This window comes from Colletotrichum paranaense (assembly GCF_030867605.1).
Source record: "Colletotrichum paranaense strain IMI 384185 chromosome Unknown Scaffold_15.1, whole genome shotgun sequence".
NCBI lineage: Eukaryota > Fungi > Ascomycota > Sordariomycetes > Glomerellales > Glomerellaceae > Colletotrichum > Colletotrichum paranaense.
Window position 1 is genome coordinate 496,668 of NW_026848973.1, and position 23,182 is coordinate 519,849.

At 50.8% G+C, this 23,182-nt stretch overlaps 8 protein-coding genes across 8 annotated transcripts; 5 read left to right on the forward strand and 3 right to left on the reverse strand.

The window, feature by feature from the left end:
- Positions 1–1,025: 1,025 nt before the first annotated feature.
- On the reverse strand, positions 1,026–2,072 carry CPAR01_14362 (pectinesterase; the record flags this gene model as incomplete). The annotated part of the gene is made up of 1 exon (XM_060498613.1): positions 1,026–2,072. One exon carries the CDS (start codon positions 2,070–2,072, stop codon positions 1,026–1,028), a length of 1,047 nt encoding a protein of 348 aa, XP_060342674.1.
- Positions 2,073–3,497: 1,425 nt separating this feature from the next.
- Positions 3,498–6,572, reverse strand: CPAR01_14363 (nonselective cation channel; the record flags this gene model as incomplete). Its single annotated transcript, XM_060498614.1, has 5 exons — positions 3,498–5,275; positions 5,335–5,436; positions 5,488–5,516; positions 5,584–5,943; positions 6,415–6,572. 5 exons carry the CDS (start codon positions 6,570–6,572, stop codon positions 3,498–3,500), a joined length of 2,427 nt encoding a protein of 808 aa, XP_060342675.1.
- Positions 6,573–8,072: 1,500 nt separating this feature from the next.
- On the forward strand, positions 8,073–9,637 carry CPAR01_14364 (uncharacterized protein; the record flags this gene model as incomplete). The annotated part of the gene is made up of 2 exons (XM_060498615.1): positions 8,073–8,214; positions 8,274–9,637. 2 exons carry the CDS (start codon positions 8,073–8,075, stop codon positions 9,635–9,637), a joined length of 1,506 nt encoding a protein of 501 aa, XP_060342676.1.
- A 584-nt stretch (positions 9,638–10,221) lies between these two features.
- CPAR01_14365 (uncharacterized protein) lies at positions 10,222–12,297 on the forward strand (the record flags this gene model as incomplete). The annotated part of the gene is made up of 1 exon (XM_060498616.1): positions 10,222–12,297. One exon carries the CDS (start codon positions 10,222–10,224, stop codon positions 12,295–12,297), a length of 2,076 nt encoding a protein of 691 aa, XP_060342677.1.
- A 519-nt stretch (positions 12,298–12,816) lies between these two features.
- On the reverse strand, positions 12,817–13,092 carry CPAR01_14366 (uncharacterized protein; the record flags this gene model as incomplete). The annotated part of the gene is made up of 1 exon (XM_060498617.1): positions 12,817–13,092. One exon carries the CDS (start codon positions 13,090–13,092, stop codon positions 12,817–12,819), a length of 276 nt encoding a protein of 91 aa, XP_060342678.1.
- Positions 13,093–14,393: 1,301 nt separating this feature from the next.
- Positions 14,394–16,053, forward strand: CPAR01_14367 (protein kinase domain-containing protein; the record flags this gene model as incomplete). Its single annotated transcript, XM_060498618.1, has 2 exons — positions 14,394–15,009; positions 15,077–16,053. The coding sequence occupies 2 exons, from the start codon at positions 14,394–14,396 to the stop codon at positions 16,051–16,053; spliced, it is 1,593 nt and encodes a 530-aa protein (XP_060342679.1).
- Positions 16,054–17,953: 1,900 nt separating this feature from the next.
- Positions 17,954–19,688, forward strand: CPAR01_14368 (major facilitator superfamily transporter; the record flags this gene model as incomplete). The annotated part of the gene is made up of 4 exons (XM_060498619.1): positions 17,954–18,152; positions 18,253–18,537; positions 18,610–19,297; positions 19,370–19,688. 4 exons carry the CDS (start codon positions 17,954–17,956, stop codon positions 19,686–19,688), a joined length of 1,491 nt encoding a protein of 496 aa, XP_060342680.1.
- Positions 19,689–20,487: 799 nt separating this feature from the next.
- CPAR01_14369 (uncharacterized protein) lies at positions 20,488–23,100 on the forward strand (the record flags this gene model as incomplete). Its single annotated transcript, XM_060498620.1, has 1 exon — positions 20,488–23,100. One exon carries the CDS (start codon positions 20,488–20,490, stop codon positions 23,098–23,100), a length of 2,613 nt encoding a protein of 870 aa, XP_060342681.1.
- Between the last annotated feature and the right edge of the window lie 82 nt (positions 23,101–23,182).

Below are 23,182 nucleotides of genomic sequence, written 5' to 3' on the forward strand. Positions count from 1 at the left end.
TGTGGGCACCCCATCTACTTTAGCCTCGTAGGGCCTCAGCGATGGATCCTCGGAGGGACTTTGGTGTTAGAGCCCGATTGCTTATTTGAAGATTTCCGTATCTGGAAGGCGGTTGTCATGAATTCGGTTGCCTAGCATCGGCGTGGGCCGAAAACGCGAAATCGTGAATCAGTTCTCTCAACCAGATTGCTACGCATGAACGTGCGGACATGAGCTTTTTGCGCAGGTGCCTGCAGATGCCCTCAGACAATGTGATGGGAGCACTCTGCTCAACCAGAAAAATACGACGGCTTGCCTGTGAATGCTATTACACAGTCATTGCTATCGTACTTTATCTCCGTAGTCACACCCTGTCTAGACGAAATACAAGCTTTCAGCTTCACGTGCCATGGCGAGAAAGTCTAAGTGTTCAGCGGTTGAGATATAAGACGAGCCCAACCAGACGCCTGAACATCAAATTTGACGCTCGAAGAAGGAACAGGTCGACAACATCGGCGACATGTGCAAACATGCAGCCACTGGTGAGTGACACGGATAACGATTTATGAGGTAAGTACTGTATGTAAGAGGGAACATGATGACCAGCAAGTAAAAGCTGGAAGCTTGCATGTAGCTTTGACTGTAACTACATGTAGATAAGTATGAGTATGGCCCGCACGGTGTCACGTGTGGTACCCAACCCGTTGGCCGGTGACAAAGTCTGCATCCACACCGAATCCGAAGAAAACAGTTTAGCCAGGCCCGCCTTCTACGAGAGGAACTCTTGACGAAGAACAAGAAGATGTCGCTCTCGGCAGGTACATATACCACAAATTTCAGCACCTAGATGCCCGAAGCTTCTTAGAGTGGTAGGTAGTCACATACACATCACTGATCGTGCGTAGATCAAGTCTACTTAAGTGACGATGAGAATTATTCCCGTCGGCGTTCTGGGATTGAAGTCCGTGGTAGTAGTAGTCTATCTCAGGCAAACTAAACTTTTGGTATAATAAAGTATGCTACGCTTTTAAAAGGATAATTTCTGTTCACAGATACGAAGCGTCAACCCACCACTCCTTCTTGAATCCCTCGCCGAGAAGTTCGACATCCTGAACAGCCTTGGTAAGCGTGGAGCTGAAGTTAGCCCTAACACCTGCCGCACCGGGACCCGTGTTCTCAAACTCCTTGAAGTAGACATTGGCCGTGCTCTGCGTCTTGTCCCAGATAGACCAGCCAATCGGCGCAACGACATCGCTCATCTCGCTGTGCTGGAAGACGACGCGGGAGAACGGTCTCCACGGACGACCGAGGGTGACGGAGGCAGTTCCGCTGGTGCCAGTGATGTTGGCCTTGTTGAAGACGTAGAAAGAAGTGTTGTTGGCTGCATCGCGACCGTTGGCGGTGATATAGCCTTTTCCGATGGTCTGAATGTCGCACTTCTCGAACCAGGCTGCGGCGCGCAGACCAAAGATGAAGTCGACGGCGCCGTTGATGAGGGTCTTTGCGTAGATCTGTCTACCCTCGTTGGCGTAGACGGTGTCCTGGTATCCGGTAATCTTGCAAGCATAGAAGCCGAGGTTGGTCTTCTGTGCGCTGACAGCCAGCGCCATGCCATTCTTGTCGGCCTGGCCAAAAGTGTTGGCAATGTTGAGGTTGTAAATCTTGATGTTATCTCCCCAGAGGCGGAGAGTGGCGGTCTGGTCGTTGCTAGTGAGGTTGGCCATGGTGCGGGAGAGGTTGTTTGTGAGGGTGGCCTGATTATCGGCGTAGTCGCGGGAGTCGCAAGTGTATCCTTGGATGACGAGGTTGCCGAGGTAGTTGGGGATGCGGACCTGCTCGGTGTAGGTGCCGGGCATGATGAAGATGCTCTGATCGTCGGTGACGTTCTTCAGTGCGGCGACGGCGCTGTTAAGCGTGGGGTAGCTGTTAGGTTGCTTGCCGGAAGCATCGACGACCAGCGAGTTGGAAGAAGGGCGAGTTCTGGCGAACTTGCCATCGCAGTTCTTTCCACCGAGGCCGACGTCGAGGGAAACCTCAGCCGGAGCTGCGACGACTGCCACGGCGAATGTAAGAAGTTGGAGAAACGCAACCATCATGAATGAGTGTATAGAAGAAGGTAAAGACAGAATAGAGTGGGCAGCGACGCTGTAACCTCAAAACATGGGGAAAGCCGCAGTGTATTTATTCACCAAGTAACTCTGGAAAACCCAGAACCGAAGCTCTGGAACAAATACCTTTTCCCTGGTCTGCTGGTCTTTCCAAAGACCTCGTCCTTGCGCTCTAGTCGATTGCGTTCATCTGAAGGCCTTCGATAGGGTTACATCCAATTACACCAGCGGGACCACGGCACTTGGTGCAGGGAAGGGCTTGCATGCGGAGTGCAGGACGGAGACTTCAGATCGAACATTCCTCCAATGGCGTCTCCCATGTCACTCGAAAGCTGCCAAGCACCCTTATTTAGTTTCCTTTCCTCCCGGGGCTCGTTGCGGCTCTTGGCTAACTAATCCTGAGGGGATCACGAGTCAAGCTTTAGGAGGTGGCCAAGCTCCAAAATTATTTCTTTATTGGTGGACGTCCGCGGGTAAACGCTCTAGTGTTGCGCCACGTTTTCGAGATTTACCGCCTCGCTTCGAGTCTTTGACGGTGAACAGCAACAAACAAGATGCCAGTTTTGTTTTTTCTCCCTCGTGTTGCTCACGGCGCAGTTATTGAGACTAGGCCCAAGGTGCATTGCTCTGCAGCTCGATTCAATGCTCGCAAACAGAAACCTCTCAGCAAGGTTTTTGCTATTTAAACGTTGGGCAGGTTTTCTCCAAGCTCGGTTTACCCTGCGGAAGGCGTGTGGTGCGGCCGCCCGCCGCGCAGATTCTCGGAAATGCGCAGTCGAACCAGTTTGCAAAGTTTATTTGATTATCACTTCCAAGGACTGGCACTGTTTTCTAATTCTTTCAGGGATAGCATCACCAACATTGTTCAAAGATGCCTTGGCGGACAGACCGGCAGCCGGTGGATACTATCTGAAACTCCCCTCAATTTGCACAAACAGATCGACATGGAGTTGACTCGATTATAGTACTCACGGCCTTTGAGTTTGCGTCGTAGTTTACCTGATCAGCCCCTGAGAATAAACAACCTGGGCTGCGTTGTCAACCGCCGCTTGAGCGAAAATTGATTACCTGAACAGCAAAGACAAAGAAATGGCAATTTCCAATCGCAAACTCTATGAGAGGCGGTCAATGGAGACCAACTACGAGCGTCTAGCTCTTGCCCGACAAGCATTCAATATACGCGGGCTTTGTACTTTTCGTATTGAGACTCTGATCTAGCCAACGACTCTAGCCTGCAGCATGCAATTAAATCTCCTTTTGGTAATCCCTTCCCCGGGCCCGACGCGCCGGGGGTTATCGCCAGTTCCCATCCGGGGCCGCTGTAACCCTATCTCCCCGTCCCCAAACCATGCCACGTAACAGTTAATATGTGTCGGTATTCTGGGTGCCGTGACTGACCACTTGACGGAACTACGGCCTGGCAGGCGATCCGGACAACGGCTCAAACTCGTTTGTCCCAGCCCGTTGGACACTCGGCAACGGGAACACTACACTAATGGGAGACACCATTCTCCCAGGCCGCCTTCTCCTCGCCATTCTCCGCCGCGATCTTGACCTATTCACATCCCACGATACTCGTGACCCGAGCTCACTCTCCGCGAAGCCGACATCGCTCAGGTTATCCAATTCCTCCAGCTCTCGCTCCACCCCGGGCGGCGGCTCCACCTTGAAAACGGCCTGAATGTCTCCGTGCGGGTTGAATCCACTGAAGCCCCAGTTCAGCAAAGACTGCGACCGTGCGCGACGGGGGTGAGCGAGGCGGCGGCGTTCCAGAGCGCTAATGATGAGGAGCGCTGGCGCGTTCAATATTCGGATGACAGAGATGTTGAGATCATGGAACGACCGCGGGCTGAGAACAGACTTAAGCGGGAGGAGAATCGCGATGGCCATCAAGTTGAACGGTGGGGGGTAAGCAAAGATTGAGTCGCTTTTCACACCGGCGAAGGTGAGTACAGCTCGTCGAAATTGGATCTCCGCAGGCGCGTCAGCGATGAGCTTTGAGAAGGTATTACTCAACAGCGCGACCAGGATCGTGAGGAAGAGGATATTGCCAAGAAATGCAAATGCAATCATCAGAGCTGGCCCCAGAATGGGGTGGAACTCATCAGAGCGGTCAATTCCAGTGCCATCCAAGCCAAACCACGTCCAGATGAGCCACTTGCAGGTATCGTACCAGTTTAAGGCAGGTTGACCGCTTCCGCTGGTCGCCGTTTCGTTGCTACCGATCAGCCATTGCAGGGACAGGAAGAAACCCATGAAGCACCATATTGAGATGAAGGTTAGGCGGGTGAAATCCTTCATCATGGCGTGCATGGCGATGAAAACAATATTGTCCGGCATGATCGTAAAGGCCACGCGGGTAAGTAGTACAGGAGCTGCCAAGCAGAGAATATGCACCCCGTAGCCGTCAGCGATGACGCCACCATACGCCAAGACGTCATACAACCGAGCGAAGATGTAGCAGCTGAATATGAAGCTGAACGTGATATCAAGAAAAGACCACAGAGTCTGTGAGTGGACTGCCCAGCCATGCTCAATGATTGCCGCGAACTCGTTAAGAGTCCACCCGGCCGTGTAGACGGCAAACAGACATTCCCATCCACTGATCGTAGGGCTACTCCGGTATACCATTGTCAAGAGATACAGGCCGACGAGAGTGACGAACTGGAATAGCTCAGTCACCTGTCTGATCCACGGTACGATGAGACGTCTATCGTCTAGTAACGGTGCCCTATGTGGCTCGTATAGCGAAACCGAGGCATACTCGTAATGATCCGGGAGGATGTCGACAAACGACAGGGGGGTATAAGTGACGACCCCTTGCCAAACCGCGTCGACGAGCCTTTGGCAGGCTGAAGAACTCAGGAAGAGTTTGCTTTCGGAAATGATGGCCAGTTCCAAAGTCGTGAGCTTTCTCTCATGGCCGTCTCGGCGCTGAATAGGCCACTGGGCTTGCCTGCATTCGCTCTCAACTTCCTCGGGAGCACCTTGGAATGGGTCGAACCCTTCGACGAGGATATGTGCCAGGATGAGTAAGCCTATCTGGCCTGGGTGGTCTTCGTGATATCGACGTAGTACTCGACTTGCGACGAGTTCGCAGAGAGTCGCACGCGCAACATTAACAGTATGATGAGCGGTGCTAATGTGTTGTCTGAGAAACTGAATCCGATTGGCGAGGAGGCAGTACACTTTTACGGATCAGCTCTGCCGTCTTGGCTAGATCAAAGTTTACAAGCAATAAACATACCGACAGTTGGATCGTCGGGATCGTATAGGCGATCTACCAGAGGTCGGACAACCAATGAGTTCATCCTAGGCTCACGGAGCTGATCTAGGGTGTAGGGGTCATCTGGGATTATTGTTAGTGGAAATCGGCAATTGAGATAACGGCTACTCATACCAATGCTTGCAAGTACAAGTCGCCTGATTCTGTTTTTTTTTTCTCCATCAGCTACGGGTATTCCGATATGGGGGCAGCAAAAACCCTCAAACTTACCGGTGTATCGTAAAATACACGGAGGGCGGCACCTCAGTGCTCACGCTCACGCTGGCGGTGGCGCTGACAGAGACATGCTGCTCTGCCTCTAAATCGGGCTCGTCGTTGGCGTTGGCGGCACGCGTCATCGAATTTCCATCACCCCATGGTGACAGTGGTCGAGTCCAGTCAATCAAATCCGGGGTTCGGGGGGCCTCTCCTTCTTCCATCTGACGTTGGGGGAGTTGTAATGATGAGAGAACGTCTTGTTTACAGTGCTCAGTCACACTAAGGTCGTCCGGGACACCCTCTTCGTTATGTTTCCTGTTTGCCCAGCCACCCACAATCCTAGCCGATGCAGCTCCCCGCGTTGGTCCCAAGCTGTCGTGTTAAAGATCAGTGGTCTGCATGTTGTCGACCTGTTCAAAGAAGAATGTGAAAATGTCGCATGCAATTATGCGCTCGGGCTGCCTCCCAGTGAGGGGTTTATCTACACATGTCCCCTGACTCGATCTGACTTAACACTAACGCGATCCGATCAGCAGCTTGCACTGCCACGCTCGTGCCGCCTGACGTAAATGGGATAAACGCCGCGGCATTTCTGGTTGACCGACAACTCTAAATTTCTTCACCGAGGTGAGGCGCTTTAAGCTTAGATAACCCGGATGAGATGAGATCAGATGTCTCACCACGTGCTCACCCTCAACAACACCCATCTTTCCAGCAAGCCACACACGGCTAGATAGGTGATTCTTCAACATTACGCATGGACTTTCATACACAGGCCGTTGGCACACGATCGTAAGGCACATAATGAGCTCCTAGTCCTCAAGGGTCACGACGAGCTCTTACATTACAAGACCAAAAAGGTGACCTGCAACCTCTTCAGGCCGTAGCGCAAAAGGTATTTGAAAGGGACGAGACTCGAACTCGCGCGGGTTGCCCCACCAGGAAACAGATGTTAAGCTGACCTTAACCTGGCGCCATAACCAACTCGGCCACCCTTCCATGATTTCATGGTCGAAGAATCTGTGATTGTTGAGGTTGACGGCGAAAATCTGTGAATATGGAGCTTGAGGTATCAGGGCAAGCCCTCAGATATGCTGATTTGACGATGCTCGTGGAAGCGGAGATGGGTTTGCTGTTACCCTGTCCCTAGCCCGTAGTGCTGTGGATACTTACCTACTCAGTAAAACTACTGGTTAGCCCCCAAAGGTACTCCGCAACAAGATACGTCTAGCTAATCGCTTGAAGTCTATATCAGTACAGCTCACTACTCACTTGTTCTTTTGAGAAGCCTTGACTGGGGCTACAGTTGGTGTTTTGCATCACTGAGATCTACATGTCGGGTGTGGATCAGACGCCCTACGTTGGGTGTTAAGGATGCAAATCATGTAATAGTCACGGACATTTAAGGCCGTGCCTATTTCCCGCCTGCTCATTATAGCTTTACGCTTGATGTTCACCTATGAAAAGCTTCCAAAAGTGACTTGGACCGTTCTGTCAATGGCAGTTGGTAGAGTACAAGAGTGACTTCATTTTACAGCAAAGGCTCAGACAGCGTTGACTTTGGCACGGCTTGAGGGCATCATGCGCCAAATCAGACAGTAACGATAGGTGACTCTTCCTAGAGTCACCGAAGACTACGTTTGACGATGTTGCCTATTTTACTTTAAAAGAAAAACACAAAGCATTTGAAGAGTGGCTGAAAAAATCGAATAAAACCCCAAGCTGCAGGTGTGCAAGTTCTGCATGTAGAATTGCAAGTATTAGTTTACCAACAAAGTACCCAGTGTAACCTTGCCCAAAGCTCATGGAAAGACATGGGATCAGACCTCATTGATTTGAATTATTTCATTTGTCCAAGCCTCGGCGCCTGCAGCTTGTTTTTTGAGTGAGGGCCGTTGCCTCGATATTCATGTAATCACGGATTTGAACTGAATCACTGAAAGGAACCTCTACGCTCAAGTGCCCTCATCTCGTTGAAGACCACCATTCGTAGGAAAGATGCTATTAATTCCCGAGTAGCTCATTGAGCCAATTGGCTGCCATCGAAAAAGGGTATTGGTGACTAATATCATGAGATAAGATAAGTGAGTGATCGGCAATAAGGGTACAAGTAGGCAATGGACGTAGTATCATCCTTCGGGTAGTAGTAGGACGTATCGGCTAACGATGCCGGAGTTGTTGGTTGCAGCCCGAACATCCGAATTTGATAAGATACATATTGCTGCACGCTCAAGATAAGATATGGCTGATATGCAACTTTCCCCGATGCATGCTCCAATCACAAGGATGCCCCCATTGAGCTGCAGGGTGCATAATCACCCCCATTCTCGGCGCAAGAGTGGGTGAAGATGAGCACCTTATATCAAGCCTTCAAGGAAGCAATTTGGAGGACATAACAGTTGGTGTTTGGTCTTGCCAGACGTATTGCGCACACCCGAAGGTGGCAGGGGCACTATCGCACTTCAGAAACACATTAAGCTTACCGTCCAATATCGACAACAATGGCGACCGAAAGCAAAACACCAGCCAAATCTGACGAGGACCTTAAGCGCGAAACCTCTGATGACGTCGAGGCCTCTTCACTGCATTGCCCCCAAAATGGCAGCAGCGTGGTGGTTGACCCTGAAGGGGAGCGATCTTATGGTAAGCTCTTGTCAAGAACATCATCGTCTGGGTTGACGCTGACATTATGCCGCTTTCAGTGAGAAAGCTTGACTTCTATCTGTTACCGTATCTCTCTCTTATGTACTTCTTCAATGCGGTCGACCGCTCCAACTTGGGCAACGCCAAAACTGACGGAATCGAGAAAGACCTCAACTTCAAAGGGAACGAGTACAGTCTGCTCATTCTTCTCTTCTACATCCCTTTCGGAACCTTGGATCTTCCACTCAATCTCCTCACAAAGAAGTTCTCTGCAAGATGGGTCTTACCGACGCTGATGGTGGTCTGGGGCGGCATCGCAACCGTCCAAATCGCATCGAAGAACTTCGCTGGGATCCTGGTACTCCGACTGATTCTCGGGGCATGCGAAGCCGGCTTCTTCGCCGGCGTAGTGTTCTACTTCACATTATTCTACAAGCGATCCGAGCTCGGCTTTCGCGTCGCCATCTTCTTCGGCAGCGCTCTCCTAGCCGCAGCCTTCAGCGGCTTCATTTCCTATGGTGTCTTCCAGATCGAAGGCACTAAACTCCAAGGCTGGCAATGGCTTATGCTCATTGAAGGCGTTCTGACCGTACTCGTCGGTGTCGTAGCCTTTTGGTGGCTGCCAGCTTCTCCAGCAACCGCCTGGTTTCTCAACGACAGAGAGAAGGCCGCAGCTCTAGCTAGGACCCTCCGCGATGGCTCCAATAAAGTGGACTCCAAGTTTGACTGGAAAGAGTGTTTTACGCTATGGAAGGATTGGAAATTTGTTTTCTGGCTTTCCATCGCGTTCAACTATCCCGTCGCCTTTGCCACGACGTCCAACTTTTTGCCCCAGATTGTACAGCGTCTCGGCTACAGCGTCGTCAAAACGAATCTCTGGACCGTTGCCCCAAACGCTGTTGGTTTTGTGGTACTTCTGGCAACAGCATACTCCTCCGACTACTTCCACGAACGGACGTTTCACATCGTCGGTGCCTTGGCAACCTCTTTAGTCGGCATGGTCATTCTCATCGCAATCGACGTTTTGGAAAACCGTGAACTGGCTTACTTTGCCTGCTTCCTCATGGCTGCAGGGGCGTATACACCTTCATGCCTGGTTCAATCATGGCACAATAACAACAATTTGAACGAGAACAGCCGCGCTGCCACGACAGGTTTGCTTGTAGGTCTGGGTAACTTTGCTGGAATCTTATCGGCTGCAACATTCCGGACCGAATATGCACCCAAGTACATTCCTACTCTCATTGTTACCTGCTGCTGCAACGTGTTGGCGATGGCATCGGCGTTGATCCTCGGCGGCTGGATGAAATTGGAGAACCGGCGAAGGAACAAGGCCCAGGGTGTCAACCTTCAAGCTCAGGATGTCGATACATCAGAGCTGCATGACGGCGAGAAATCGCCCAAATTTCGATTTTTCACTTGAAGTAGTCCTGCTGTAGACTTTTCATTACTAGCAGAGAAAGCCAACCTCAAATCATTGATCCTTCAATACTATTCACAATTGTAGACCGAGACCCATCTCCTTAAAGTCTGTCAATATTCTGATATCCCACACGTCAGGTGGATTGACATGGCAATTTGAGCTGATGAGGCCATCCAGACGTTGAACACAATCATGGGCATGAGCTCTTTACCACGTTCTGGAAAGTGATGGTCAGAGGATCATCATCCTACCTATCGGCAAAGATCCGATTAACTATTCCCCCAACGGACTTTAGCTAACGTGCGGGATTTCGCGAGTGGGGGAACATTAGCCAGCTGGGAAAATCCACTTGTAAGCCGCCGTAACGGATTACGACAAGGTCGCAAACCCCGGATTCATCCGGCTGGCCTATCGGGCCTGCATATCAAAACTGGAGACAGCCGGCCGACCAGATAGGAGAATGTAAGTTTATCGTGGATTTTGGGCTCGGTACAATGTGAGGTGCATTTATCTTTATGCTCTCTGGACAGGTCTTTGTCTTCAACATCATTCTCCTTATCTTCATCGTCATCCTATCAGCAATCATGGCCGTACTCAATATCGTCGAAGCCTCAATCGAAGAATTACAGAATGCTTTGAACAGCGGTTCAATTACCAGCGTCGAGCTTGTAACGCGTTTGCTTCGCCGGATCAGCACTTACGACTGTCGAGGTCCTACCCTAAATTCGATTCCGATCCTTAACAATGACCTTTTCGAACAAGCTGCCAAGTCTGATGATCGAAGGGCATCTGGCGAGAAAGTCAGGCCCCTGGAAGGGATACCTTATACGGTCAAAGACAGCTACAAAGTCAAAGGAATGGTAGCCGCTGCAGGATCTCCTGCTTTCGAACATCTAATTTCCAACGAAGACGCTTTTCTTGTGAAGCTCATTCAAGATGCTGGCGGGGTGCTCATTGGCCGGACAAACATGCCTGCAATGGCTTGCGGCGGCATGCAGAGGGGCATCTGGGGAAGGGCCGAGAATCCTTACAACCCAGACTATCTGGCTGCAGCATTTGCTTCAGGTTCATCCAACGGATCGGCTGTTTCTACAGCAGCATCGTTCGCAGCTTTTGGGCTTGGAGGCGAGACGGTATCATCTGGCAGATCGCCTGCTTCCAACAATGCCCTTATCGCTTACACTCCCTCGAGGACCTTTCTATCAAATCGCGGCAGTTGGCCTTTGTATCCAACATGCGACGTACCAGTGCCTCATACAAGAAGCATGAAGGATATGTTAACTCTTCTGGATGTTATTACTGCACCTGATCCAGTTGCCAAAGGCGATCTCTGGCGAGAGCAGAGAAACGTCCAGTTACCGCAATCTTGGGAGGACCGGCCTGAGAGCTTCAAAACCCTTGGCTCGTCAGACTCATTGTCTGGACTGGTTATTGCTGTGCCAGAAATCTTCCTTGGTGGACCGGTTCCCGAAGGAGCAAAGCCTATTCAGACGAGCCCGGCAGTTGTTGAATTGTGGAAGCAAGCACGAAAGGATCTTGAGTCACTTGGCGCGAAGATTGTCATGGTTTCCGACTTTCCGCCTTTGACAGCTTACGAAAATGATAACCTTCTGCCGGAGAGATGTCCGCGAAGGCCGGCGGACTGGCATGCTACTGAGAGAGGAGCATTGGTAGCACATGCTTGGAACAACTTCCTTCGAGACTTCAATGATTCAAAGCTCCCGGATATCTCTGCAGTGGACGCATCGAGGATCTATCCAGACAGTATGAGGACTGGGCCGGAACTACAACACTTCGAGAAGCCTAATGCGATTCAGTACCATCGGCTGGCCGAATACGCCAGCAAAGGGAGTATTTTTGATGTAGAAGGTCTGGATCAAGCTCTCAAAGCTTTAGAGGGCATGCGAAAGGTTCTTCTTGAGGACTGGCTCACGGAAGTCGGCTGCGATTGCGTTGTCTTTCCCGCTGCTGGCGATGTGGGACCTGCCAACGCAGACTCAGACTTTGAGGGGGCATCGCTGGCTTGGCAGAATGGCGTCCACTACAGCAACGGAAACAGAGCCATTCGACATCTCGGCATACCTACCGTCTCAGTTCCTATGGGCATCCTGAGAGACAAGCGTGTGCCCATGAACCTCACGTTCGCTGGCAGAGCTTATGATGATGTCCAACTTCTGAGATGGGCGAACGCTTTCGAAATAAGAACAAAACATCGCAGTCCTCCGCTACATACGCCATATCTTGAATCTAATCTTGTTCAACTTTTAAACAACAAGAAGAACAAATCGCCGAGGCCAAAGCTAATTATAAGCACGTTCACGACGGTGCCAGCATCTGATGACACTAACCCGCTGTTGGCTGATATTCTTGTCGAAGGATCCGTGACAATGAGTGCGCCAATGGAAGATTTGCCGGAAATTGAGATTACCATTGACGCACAAACACTTCATCCAAGTTGCATCGACATACAGAGACAGTCCCAGTCTGTAGAGGGACAGTTGGTATTCTCATTCAGGTTCAGAAAGAAAACTTCAAAGCCTCCCATAAAACAGGGTTCAGACATGACGCTGGCTCCAGTTGCTCGAGACAAGATTATGGTGGTGGTTTTAGCAAAGGCTCCAGCAAAGGGTAGCCCATCAGGCTGGATGGGGCTGATTTAGATGCACCTCCAGCAAATGCTCGCAGAATCGAGCGTGGCTAGATATGATGGATCTCACAGTTCTGACGATGCAGCAACCATGCACTGTTTTCAAATTAGTTTGCGTATTTAATCCAAGTGATGATTGAAAGGCGCTTGGTTTGGGGCCATATTGTTCTATTTAGGCAAAGCCCTAGCCCCAGTAAGGTAAGTAGATGAAATCTCTTTCCTACACAGTGATTGTTGCGCCGTGTACTTGACAGCACAATGATGAGTTTACACCTCAGCTTCTAAGACGTTTGTTGGATTAGAATAGAAGGCCATGTCAGAAGGGAAACACGATGAATTCTACAATGTTGAGATGCTTTGCGTCTACCGCCTACGGGTACGAACCCCTACGGGTACAGACCAATAGCCCTACCTCAGTGTCAATCATTTCTTACCAAACAAGCAGATTACCTTTCACCCTTTTTCCTCGTCATGATATACTTTCGATCGACGTGCTTCTCTGAAGCCGCTCTTCACTGACTTGCTGTATCTCCTAGACCGCGACTGCTCTCAGAATTTCAGCAAAGCGATCTGAAGATATTGGCGTCGGTTGAAACTTCTCTTGGCCATCTCTGACTAGCCTGTGCAGTTCTGCTTCAGAATACCATTCTTTCCTGTGCTTCTTGAGATTTAGATCTTCGGATGGCCAAGGTTGTGTGCCATCGCTGCCTATGTAGCCAACCAGCTGTGGTCGTCGGTTTGCTAGGGTTGAGGAGTTTGGATTGAAGTCATGTTCGCCAGTGGTGTACCCATGTGCTGTGCGAAACATTGTATCATTTACCTTGTACGACGTGGTCACATGCCATCTATCCGTTCTGTAAGCAGGCTTACCACTTGGCCGAAAGCCGGCTTTGGTTGTTTTGTGCAAATGAGACCTAAACCAAAGAAAGCAGTGATGAGCAAAGGTTTAAATCAGTGATAGACAATTCTGAAGTAAAAATGCACATACCTGATGAGAAGAGATCGCACTTGATTTTGATTCAAGAGTGCTGTCTTCCAGTCAGCTTTGAGTAAATCAAGAGGATGTTGACTATTCAAAAGACCCGGTTTGTTGATTTTCTAGATCACTTCAACATATCCCTTGGGAGGACTGATACCTGACATTGTGTTGGTTTTCTTTTAGTCTTAAATTTGTGGTGTTTGTAGCCTGGCTGCTGCAATTACCGTTGGTGGAGTGTCGATGTGCGTGATGCTCTATAATAAGAAAGTACTTGGAACTACGAGCAATAATTGAGACTTATAGTTATTCTTCAGTATCATCTGTATTCCGTAGAGTCTAAGAAAGGCTCTTCTAGGATAGTTAGGTAATCCTGAAATGCTAATAAAGATGATCGATCGGAATTAGAGACCACTAAGTTTCATATCCAAGAAGATGAAAGAAGGTCTCTGGCTTGCCGACAACGACTCTTTCTCACGCCTTCTGTATAGAATCTGTAGCTAAATTTTCATTGTTACATTTCAGATAATCACAAATGCAGTGCCTTTCAGTGAGGACGATGTTGTGGTAGATGTTTTGTATACATGTATTGATGATAACCCATTCACAAATCGGCCACCAGAAGTCGCATTCGTCCTTTTGTTTCGCTAATATCTTGAAACTTAGAGTGTCTTACTTTGATCGGTCTAACCACCCAGATTGAAAGCCACCTAATGCAGTCCGTTGGCCACAGTGCTTTGCCCTGCCTTATCTTTCTACGTGAGAGATTGCTCCTTGTTTCTATTTTCACACATTCACACCCGCGCTTTCAGTCCATTGTGCTAAAGATATAGAATAACGCAGGGGCCTTAGGCCTAGGGATATTAGCAGCAACAAACAGTCCGTCTTTGTGCCCGCTTTGACAGTATTATCACGCACATGTTTGAGGTCGGCACTCCTTGTCGTAGTCATTCTGTTGCCTTCGGTCACTTTACTTGGAATCTATGTCATAAACCCCAGGACACCCGTTTATGTTGTTCGCTTCAATCGCTTGCCAGTGTTCATCTTTTATGTCTACTTTACCCATTCTACCACTGAGAAAATATTCAATGACAAAATCACATTCTCCAAACTTTGACATCAAGCTTTTCGACATGGGGCTCATATGGGACCTCTTCCACCTCAATCGAGAATCTAAAACTGTAGTCATCAAGTACATCAAAGCCGTCGTAGCTGAGCAACAAAGTCAATCGTTGACCGAAGAACAACGAGACAATCTTTCGTATCAGTACTGGGACAATGAGGAGCCTGAAGAGCCGTACATGGCCTACGAAGAGAGTATGTTTCATCCTGTTCAACTTGGCGATCAGCTTGGAAATGGCAAGTACATTATTGTGAACAAACTTGGAGACGGCTCCTTCTCCACAGTGTGGCTTGCACATAGCACCAAGACAGGAAAGAAGGTTGCTGTGAAGATCTGTGCCTCGAAAAGTGAGAGTTCATCGACGGGTGACGAGATGAGAATCTCAAGGATGCTTCGAGACGACTCGTCCCATCCTGGCCATCGCGTCATAGGCTACTACAACGACATTTTTCTTCACCATGGGCCCAATGGTACCCACGAATGTCTTGTTAGCGAGCCAACACGTGCCACGATAGCGGAGAGCAAATTCAGAGGATTCGTATTCCCTACTGAGATTGCACGAGCTTTGGCGGCACAGCTGGTGCTCGGGGTTGCGTACATTCACTCAAAGCATATTGTGCATGGTGGTAAGTTCTCAGTTCCAATCTAACACGTCAAATACATATAAGGCTGACCATGAGGATATTGCTGAAGATCTCCACGGAGGGAATGTGATGCTAGCTATGCCGGCTGGCGAGTTCGCTTGCCTGACAGTGAAAGAAATCTACGAGAAATACGAGAAACCAATTATCTTGCCGATGGATCTTTGTGTGGAGGCTACCGATTTCCATGAAGAATACCCTCTGCCAAAGAACGCGCCCCCATACATGCTATGGAAGATGTTTCTCACGCAGGACTGCGACGACCTGGAACTGTCGGAAGCACGGGCACAGATCAAGGATTTTGGTGAATCATGGCAACCGGAGCTAGTGACGCGGTACGAACTCAACACGCCCGAGCCATATCGGGCCCCCGAATCGATGATCGCCAAGAAGCTGCAATTGCCCATCAGCTATCCCGCTGATGTCTGGGCACTGGGATGCTTTGTCTTCGAGCTTTACGGCAGGATGGACATCTTCGGGACATACTTTCCTGGTTACGATGGTGTCTTTGCCGCAATGGTCCATTGTATGGGCAAACCCCCGGCATCGTGGTGGGACGCCTGGGAAAAGCGCGAGAAGTACATTAACGATAATTGCAACTACGTCAGAAAGGGCAAGTCGGATCCGACACCTGCGGAGCCGGACACAATCAAACTACGAGTGCTGGAGCAGATCCCTGACCACAGAGCCATGGACAGATTTCCTGAAGAGAAGACTTTTGTGCCTGAGGAGGAGTTACAGGACCTGGCAGCGATGTTGATGCGGATCTTCCGTTGGGAGCCCGAAGACAGGGTGACAGCAGAAGAGCTAATCAGCGACCCATGGATGCAGAAATGGGGCATTCCGGCGAAGGAAGCCATGGAGGTGGCTTACGAGAAGAGGCGCAAGGAGCACGAGAAGCCCCCGTTCTTGTCGAAGTCGGTGGCCGTTGGTTTAGCGGTCGGCGCTTTTGACAGACTGGCCTACATTCTGTCTCTATTGTCTCCAACTTCTTGGTGGCGCAATCTGAAGTGGGCTTTGGGGGCATGAGACGCTCGGCTTGTGTTTATCTTCTGTGCCGTGTCTTGGCGAGAGGAAATTTGGCAAAAATGAAGGGAAACGGTTGGAGTGCTGGCGTTACCTGTGGGTACGGATCATTTGTAAATCGCGTTGAGATTGCACATGCCGATGCCATCCCATTGGCGTACTTGGTCACTAAAGATAGTGGAATACCTCTGCAACAAAACGGCGCCGCTGGCCGCTTGAAGACTTTTCAACTCAAACTCATTGTAGTCTGGAACCCACGACATATTGAATAGAAGTTTTCATCAATCAAATCAGCGACTTTGTGATTTGATCATTGTCATGGCAAGGCAAGCCTCGCGTTCAAGGGGAGTGCATTTCTAGTGCAATCTATTCGTGATTGGTGGCTTTGTTGGGGTTGAAGAGCCTAAGTATACGAAGCATGTTGCTCGAATTCGACCTCCTTGGTGAGCCGAGCGCGGAATTGCGCCGACGTGGCTCACATTAGACGCAATATGATCCGCGGTCTAGGAGCCGAGACGACCCGATCATCTCATACCCGCGAAGTTTCCTCAAACGCAAACCGAGGTCCCGGAAACGAGAGAATACCTCAAACCCCCACACTTCAGTGAAGCTACGGGAAGGCTGCATTCCTGGCGCGTGGCTTGAGGTTTGCGGGGTAATTTAATTAGTGGTAGAGCCAAGTGTCGAGGCGTGTCTTGTCAGGAACTTCTGTCAAAATGTGCACAAGCGATCCAAAACGCCACATTGCGAACTGTTGTTTTCGACGCAAAGTTGCTCTCAGCCAAACGCAGGTGTGTGGGGGAGAGCTCCGGGCATCCGGCGGCGTCCGCCTTTGGTTCCTAAGTCCGGTTGTCTCTGTCTCATCTGCATGACCCTACATCCACCTGCAGCATCCATCGGACCGAGAACATTCTAACCGGTCGTCGCAGTCGTACTCTGCTATTCAGTCCAACAGGCAACACATTCGAGTCAACCAGGAAGACGAATTGTGACTACGCAGCAGACAATATTACTCACACTTCCTGCATCGGCGGACGGAGTGGATCAGAACCAAGTCCGACCCGGAGCCGGGGTGGAGTTGTGAAGCTACGAATGAGAATTTACGGGGCAAATTTTTAAGATTTGATGATCCCAGAGTGAGCTCAAATTCAGTCTCGGGTAACTCCCGCGAAAGCCTTCCGGAGAATAAGAGCTTGCTTACGGATGCCGACTCTCCCAGGCATATGAGAGGTTCGCTTCGGATACGAGACGCCGTCTCTCGTTGATGGCCGTCAGTTGGTATTATTCAGCTTCCCACATGACGCCGATGCCCGTCCCGCGTGGCTCTAGCCCTCAAAAGGCTGCACAAACGTGCATACTATTGGGAAGCCGCTTGCTTGCTTCGCACCAAGAGGAAACGCGGGGTTCGGGTGGGAGGTTGGGGCGACAAGCAAGGAAGCCAAGCAGCCCCAGCAAAGCAGCAAGGGATGATCAATACCTATTGCAAACCCCCATCCCTGCTCGATGCTACCGCTGCCGGTCTACTCCAACCCGGGCCTAGACTCGCGTTGGTGCCGTCCTTTTCGAGGACAGTCTGTGGAGTCGGGAGGATCACCGACCCTGTCGTGAGTGTGAGTCGTCGCGCCGAGGTCGGGCGCAAGAAAGAAAAAAAGTAACTGAGTGAGTGACCTTGCTAGACAGAAACCGTCGTGGAGGAAAAAGAATGGGTGACGAAATATAAGCTGACGGCCACCCTGAGAGATCTTCGGCTCCTTCTGGTCTTTCGCTGTACCCTTAAAGTTTCTGTTTCTTCTGCTCTCTTGCCGGGTTTTGTATCCGCGAGGCCGTCCTTGTTGGTTGGAGAGTCCTACTTTCGTCAATCTTACCAACACCCCGGGGCCATTGAGCTCAATCGACCCCCAAGATGCAGTTCGACAAGGAGAACAAGGCCGCAAAGTCGCCGTCGCGCTCCCTTGACCATGCGACAGACCTGGATCGACCGGTCTATGGCGATGATGCCCCCATCGAATGCCCCCCTCACACGACAGAGGCGAAGCTCATCACCAAGATCGACTTCCGCGTCATCCCATTCCTGTGTGTCATGTACCTTCTGGCCTTCCTCGGTAAGCTCTCCCCTGCTCTCAAGCTGCCGCGACTCGACGGCAGCCATCGCCCGAAGCCTTTGCAATTGCCTGCATGCTGACCAGAAACGCAACGTACTAGATCGCGTAAATATCGCCAACGCCAATGTCTTCGGACTGTCAAAAGAGCTCGAGCTGGACGGTACACTGTACAACAACGCGCTCGTCGTCTTCTTCGTGCCATACATCCTCCTCGAGATCCCCTCCAACATCCTCCTGAAGAAGTTTAAGCCCCATGTCTGGCTCAGCATCAACATGTTTGGCTTCGGCCTTGTCACCATGCTCCAGGGCTTCGTACAGAACTATGCTGGCCTCTGCACGACGCGTTTCTTCCTCGGTGTCTTTGAGACGGGCATGTTTCCGGGAGGTATGCAACCATCAGCCGCCCTTTGACCGATGCCTTTCGTCCACGGAGCTAACCAATATCTCTTTTTTCCAGCGTTCTACCTCATCGGCATGTGGTACCGTCGCCACGAAGCTCAGCGCCGCTACTCCTTCTTCTTCAACAGCACCACTCTCGCCGGCGCATTCGGCGGTCTCCTTGCTGCAGCGATCGGAAAAATGAGCGGCGTCCGTGGCTACGCCGGCTGGCGCTGGATCTTTATTCTCGAAGGCCTCCTAACTGTCGTCGTCAGCGTCTTCTTCTTTTTCTGGCTGCCTGACTTCCCAGAGGACGTGAAGTGGCTCAGCGAAGACGAGAAGGCCTTTGTGTCGGCACGCTTGCGCGCGGACCAGGGCCGCTCTGCCGTTGAGCGCAAGATCACCTTCCGCGACGTCGGACGCATCTTCAAGGACTACAAGGTCATTGTCGGAGGCTTCATGTACTTTGGCCTTATCGTTCCGGCGTACGGGTATGCCTACTTCGCACCGGGTATCATCCAGACCTACGGATACGACAGTATCCAGACGCAGCTGCACAGCGTGCCACCCTGGGTTGTGGCTTTTGGCTTCTCGATGATCATTGCCTTCATCTCAGATAAGACGCGGCACCGATTTGGATTCGCAATCTTTGCTATTTGTGTGGCAATCGCTGGGTTCGCCATCTTGATTTCTGTTCACAACAACACGTCTGTGCAGTATGCGGCGCTGTTCCTTGTCGCAATGGGCGCGTACACCGCCATGCCAATGTAAGTCCAACCAACGCATTCTGCATCCTCTGTAGATGTGATTAGAACTGCGTGCTAACTTTAGCCTTCCAGTATTGTTTGTTGGTTCAACATGAACCTGGGTGGCCACCACCGACGTTCTATCGGCAGTGCTTGGCAGGTTGGTTTCGGCAACATCGGCGGTATCATTGCTGTGTTCGCTTTTCTGAAGAAGGATGCGCCAAAGTATATCCCTGGCTACAGCATCAGTATCGCTTTTGTTATCCTCAGCGGCCTTGCATGTTTGGTGTATGCGATTGGCTGCTGGTCTGCAAACAGGCACAGAGATCGCACCGCGGCGGAGTCATCGTTGACGGAAGACGAGAAGATGGAGCTCGGAGATATGTCTCCTGATTACAGATATTTGCTGTAGACATCTATCTCGAGATAAAGTAGGAGTTGCCTTGATGGTTGACCTGCATAATGAAAATAATTCCCTGCATAAATTACTTATGCTACCCCACCGTTTCGATGCATCAACATCCGGTCCTAACTAGGACCTACGTGTTACTGCTCACAACAGCCAGCACTCTTTTGTTAAATCATTTCGGGTACTGATAGGCCGCAACCTTAGAGCAAGCTCTCCAACTCCACGACCTTCGTCGCCTTCAATTCATCTTTGGGCCATGTTGTTGCAGTAGAGTTGAACTGTTGGCCCCTTCTAATTTTGATTTACATCGCATACGCATTCCCTTAAGCATTGTGCATGTCTATGCAAGGGTGGCTTTCCGATTTCCAACAGCTTTCAATCACCATCATCACCCCTCTCGAGGTGTTGAACACATGCGAAAGCAAGGAACAGTCGCAATCACCCAGTCACCAACATATGGGGCATTGTTGGACGTGATCCGCCCGATGGCACACATCCCATTGGACCATCAGGCGCTCTCCAAGGGGCCGTTTGCCGGGGCATTTATCAATTCAGGGGGGCTGCATGCGGCGTAACACTGTTGGTCCAACAAACATGCAGAGTTCCCGTTGGTTTTCGCTTCCGCGCCACGGCCGCCCGCTTTTTCGCGCCGGTCGCCTCAGATGGTCGTCAATCAAGAGTCTCATGCAAAAGGTGCTACTTCCTCCTGCGCAGACTTCAATGTCTGGTTTCCTCAGTATCAACCAGTACACAGAGTTGCCAATGTGTTGTGTGAGTCCACAACTCACCCCAAACCAGCACGATGCTCCCAGAAGCCCTTGTCAGCGTTTACAAGTCTTACAAGACGGACACGGACTTCATTACTACTTGGCTCGCGACCACAGCACGAGCGTACGGTTGTCCTGCAGAGCTCATCTCAGGGCTTCGAGACACAACAGACGACAAACCTGAGTCGGTGCCGGAAGATGACAAGCCAGCCAGTCAACGCAAGGGCAAGTCAACCAAAGAGGCATCAAAGTCATCGCAGAAGAAACCTCGCAAACGATACATCCTCGCCGTCAAGGATCTCCTACCGCTGGCTCAGTTCCTCGCAACATCACAGAAGCCAGCCATCACCCCTCCGGATAGTCTAACCGCCGCTCTTGACAGAGTGATCGATCTCAGGGCCAAGTTCAGCACTCAGCTGGTTGAGCATGGTGCCACGACCAACGCTCAAGACGACAGCACCCATTTCTACTTCCTCAGGGTCTTGTGTCAAGTACGCCACGTTTTGACAGCTCATCGAACTACTTCCCCAACCAACACAGCAGCCTCAACTGGCGATGCTGCCGAGAAGCCCCAGCCATCAGTCAACAAGTTTGAAGGACTATTTGTGTCTGAGCCGTCCGCGAAATTCATCAACGCCCCAGATGCACCTCTACCAACGAGACCACCAAAGTCGGAGACCGATGCCAATTTCGAGGCCGAGAGCGAGATGTCGAGCTGGGATGCTCAGTTCGTATGGCAGCTAGTTTGGAAAGACCTTTACGGAATGCGTCAGAGGGTCAGGTACATGTGGCAACAGTTCCGAGAAGGGCGCCACGAGCTCGTTTCCGTTGCATTGGCCACCAACACCGCCATCGACCTTGCCCGTAACATCGTCGAAGACGTCACGCCAGTACTTCAATCTCAGCCAGGGGGTCTGTTCGGGGTCATCTGTCTCTACAATGCCACGTTCACAACTACGAAAATCCGAAAATACTCGGAGGGTCTGCTTCGTTTCCCAGAGAAGCCAACAAAGGAGGAGATCGCGTACGTTGCGGGCGTCCTAGACTGCACCAACGCTTACAGCATGCTGCAGCAACTCCTTCCGAAAGATCAAGGCGCCATCAACCCACCATTAGTCACAAAAGGCAGTCCAAAGATCAGATTAGCAAGGACACATGGCGACTTTGTCATTGACCGGAACGCGGTCTCTGGTGTTCTTTACGATATGTACTTCATCATTCGTTACATCCCAGACTGGCCAGTGGACGATGGCGTCTTGCGAGGGTTCCGAGAAACGATGCGGACGAAGGAAATCCCCTTCTACTTTGCGTATGCAGTCCAACTTCTCATTGACATTCATGGAGTCATGGGACAGAACCTGCCATCCATTCGAGTTCAATTTATGCGAGGGATGTCGACACTGCAAGAGCTCATGACACAGGCGTGGTACATCCACCAGAGTACAAGAATGGACCCAAAGGCACTCAGATGCTTCCCGCTTCTCCAACGCACGGTAATGAGCATGTCCAAAATGACACGCGACCCCATTCTCGACGAGAAACAGCGGCTCAAGAAGCCTATCGCAGATCCCTCTCTGGAACGCTTGCGATTGATGAAGACTGACCCCGTCATGGCTGGTCTGGTTATGTATACCTTCCGAGCAGCAACATATCGAGTCGGAATCTGCCTTGCAAACGACACACTATCCGTCATGTCGACCATGCATCTCTATAATGCTTTGTACCAAGAAGGTCTGCTCAAGTCCAAGTGGTGGGACATCGAGCTCATTATGGAACTGGCCGGCAAGTCCCAGTTCTACGTGGGAAACCCTCCAAGCGACCCGACCGGATACATCAAGAGCTTTCTCATGCAAACCGGCCTGAAGAGCGTATACATGAGTCAGCTCAAGAGGTCAAAAACGCAGACGAAGCTGTACAAGGAGCTCAAGAACCGGAGACGTATTTCTGAAGGAGCGACTGTTTCTATGATGTTCTACGAGAGGTACTGCAATGAAAAGGGAGAGACTTCGACAGGAAACTTCACTGCTGAAGATATCGTACGCATCCTCGACCACTGCCCGGAGGGTTTGTGGTTTGATCACCCTCAAGAGGAACCCGAGAGTGAAAACCAGGACAAAGGCTCCAGGAAGTCGACGCAGAAACGGAAGAAGCCATCAAAGCCCGCCAAACCTAGCCTACCTCCCTATGATATCATCACCTCCCTGGGGGTTGGGCTCTTGGACGAAGCGGCAGAGTTTGGGTTTCCCTGGCTAGCCATGCATCGCAACGCATGGCACTTGATGCGGAAGATTCGAATGGCCAGCGAACGTACGTTCATGATGTTGGTGCCGGGCTACAGCATGTCCGAAGCCGGGCTGATGACGCTCACCACGTACATCCTGGATGTTTTGGTTCACTCGAGGCCTACTAACTCTCTGGGAAAACGGGTTACTGAGGAAGTGGCGGCTACGTTCAATCATTACCTCACCCATATCCCGAGAGATCACGGCTGGTCAGCTGGCGAGACGGTGTGGAGGGAGATGGAGATTGCCCTTGGCGTTGGACTCCATATGTACGAAAGGGTTGTCGGGAAAGTTACGCAAGCTGGTGAGTCTGAGGAAGCGCCACCGCCTGAAATAGTCACAGACACGGCTGTTCCAGTGTGTTGATGATTGTCTTTTTCGATTATCTCGCGTGGGAGCTACATGGGTAGATGTTTCTAGTCGAGTTTCGGGGTGCGACTTCAAATTG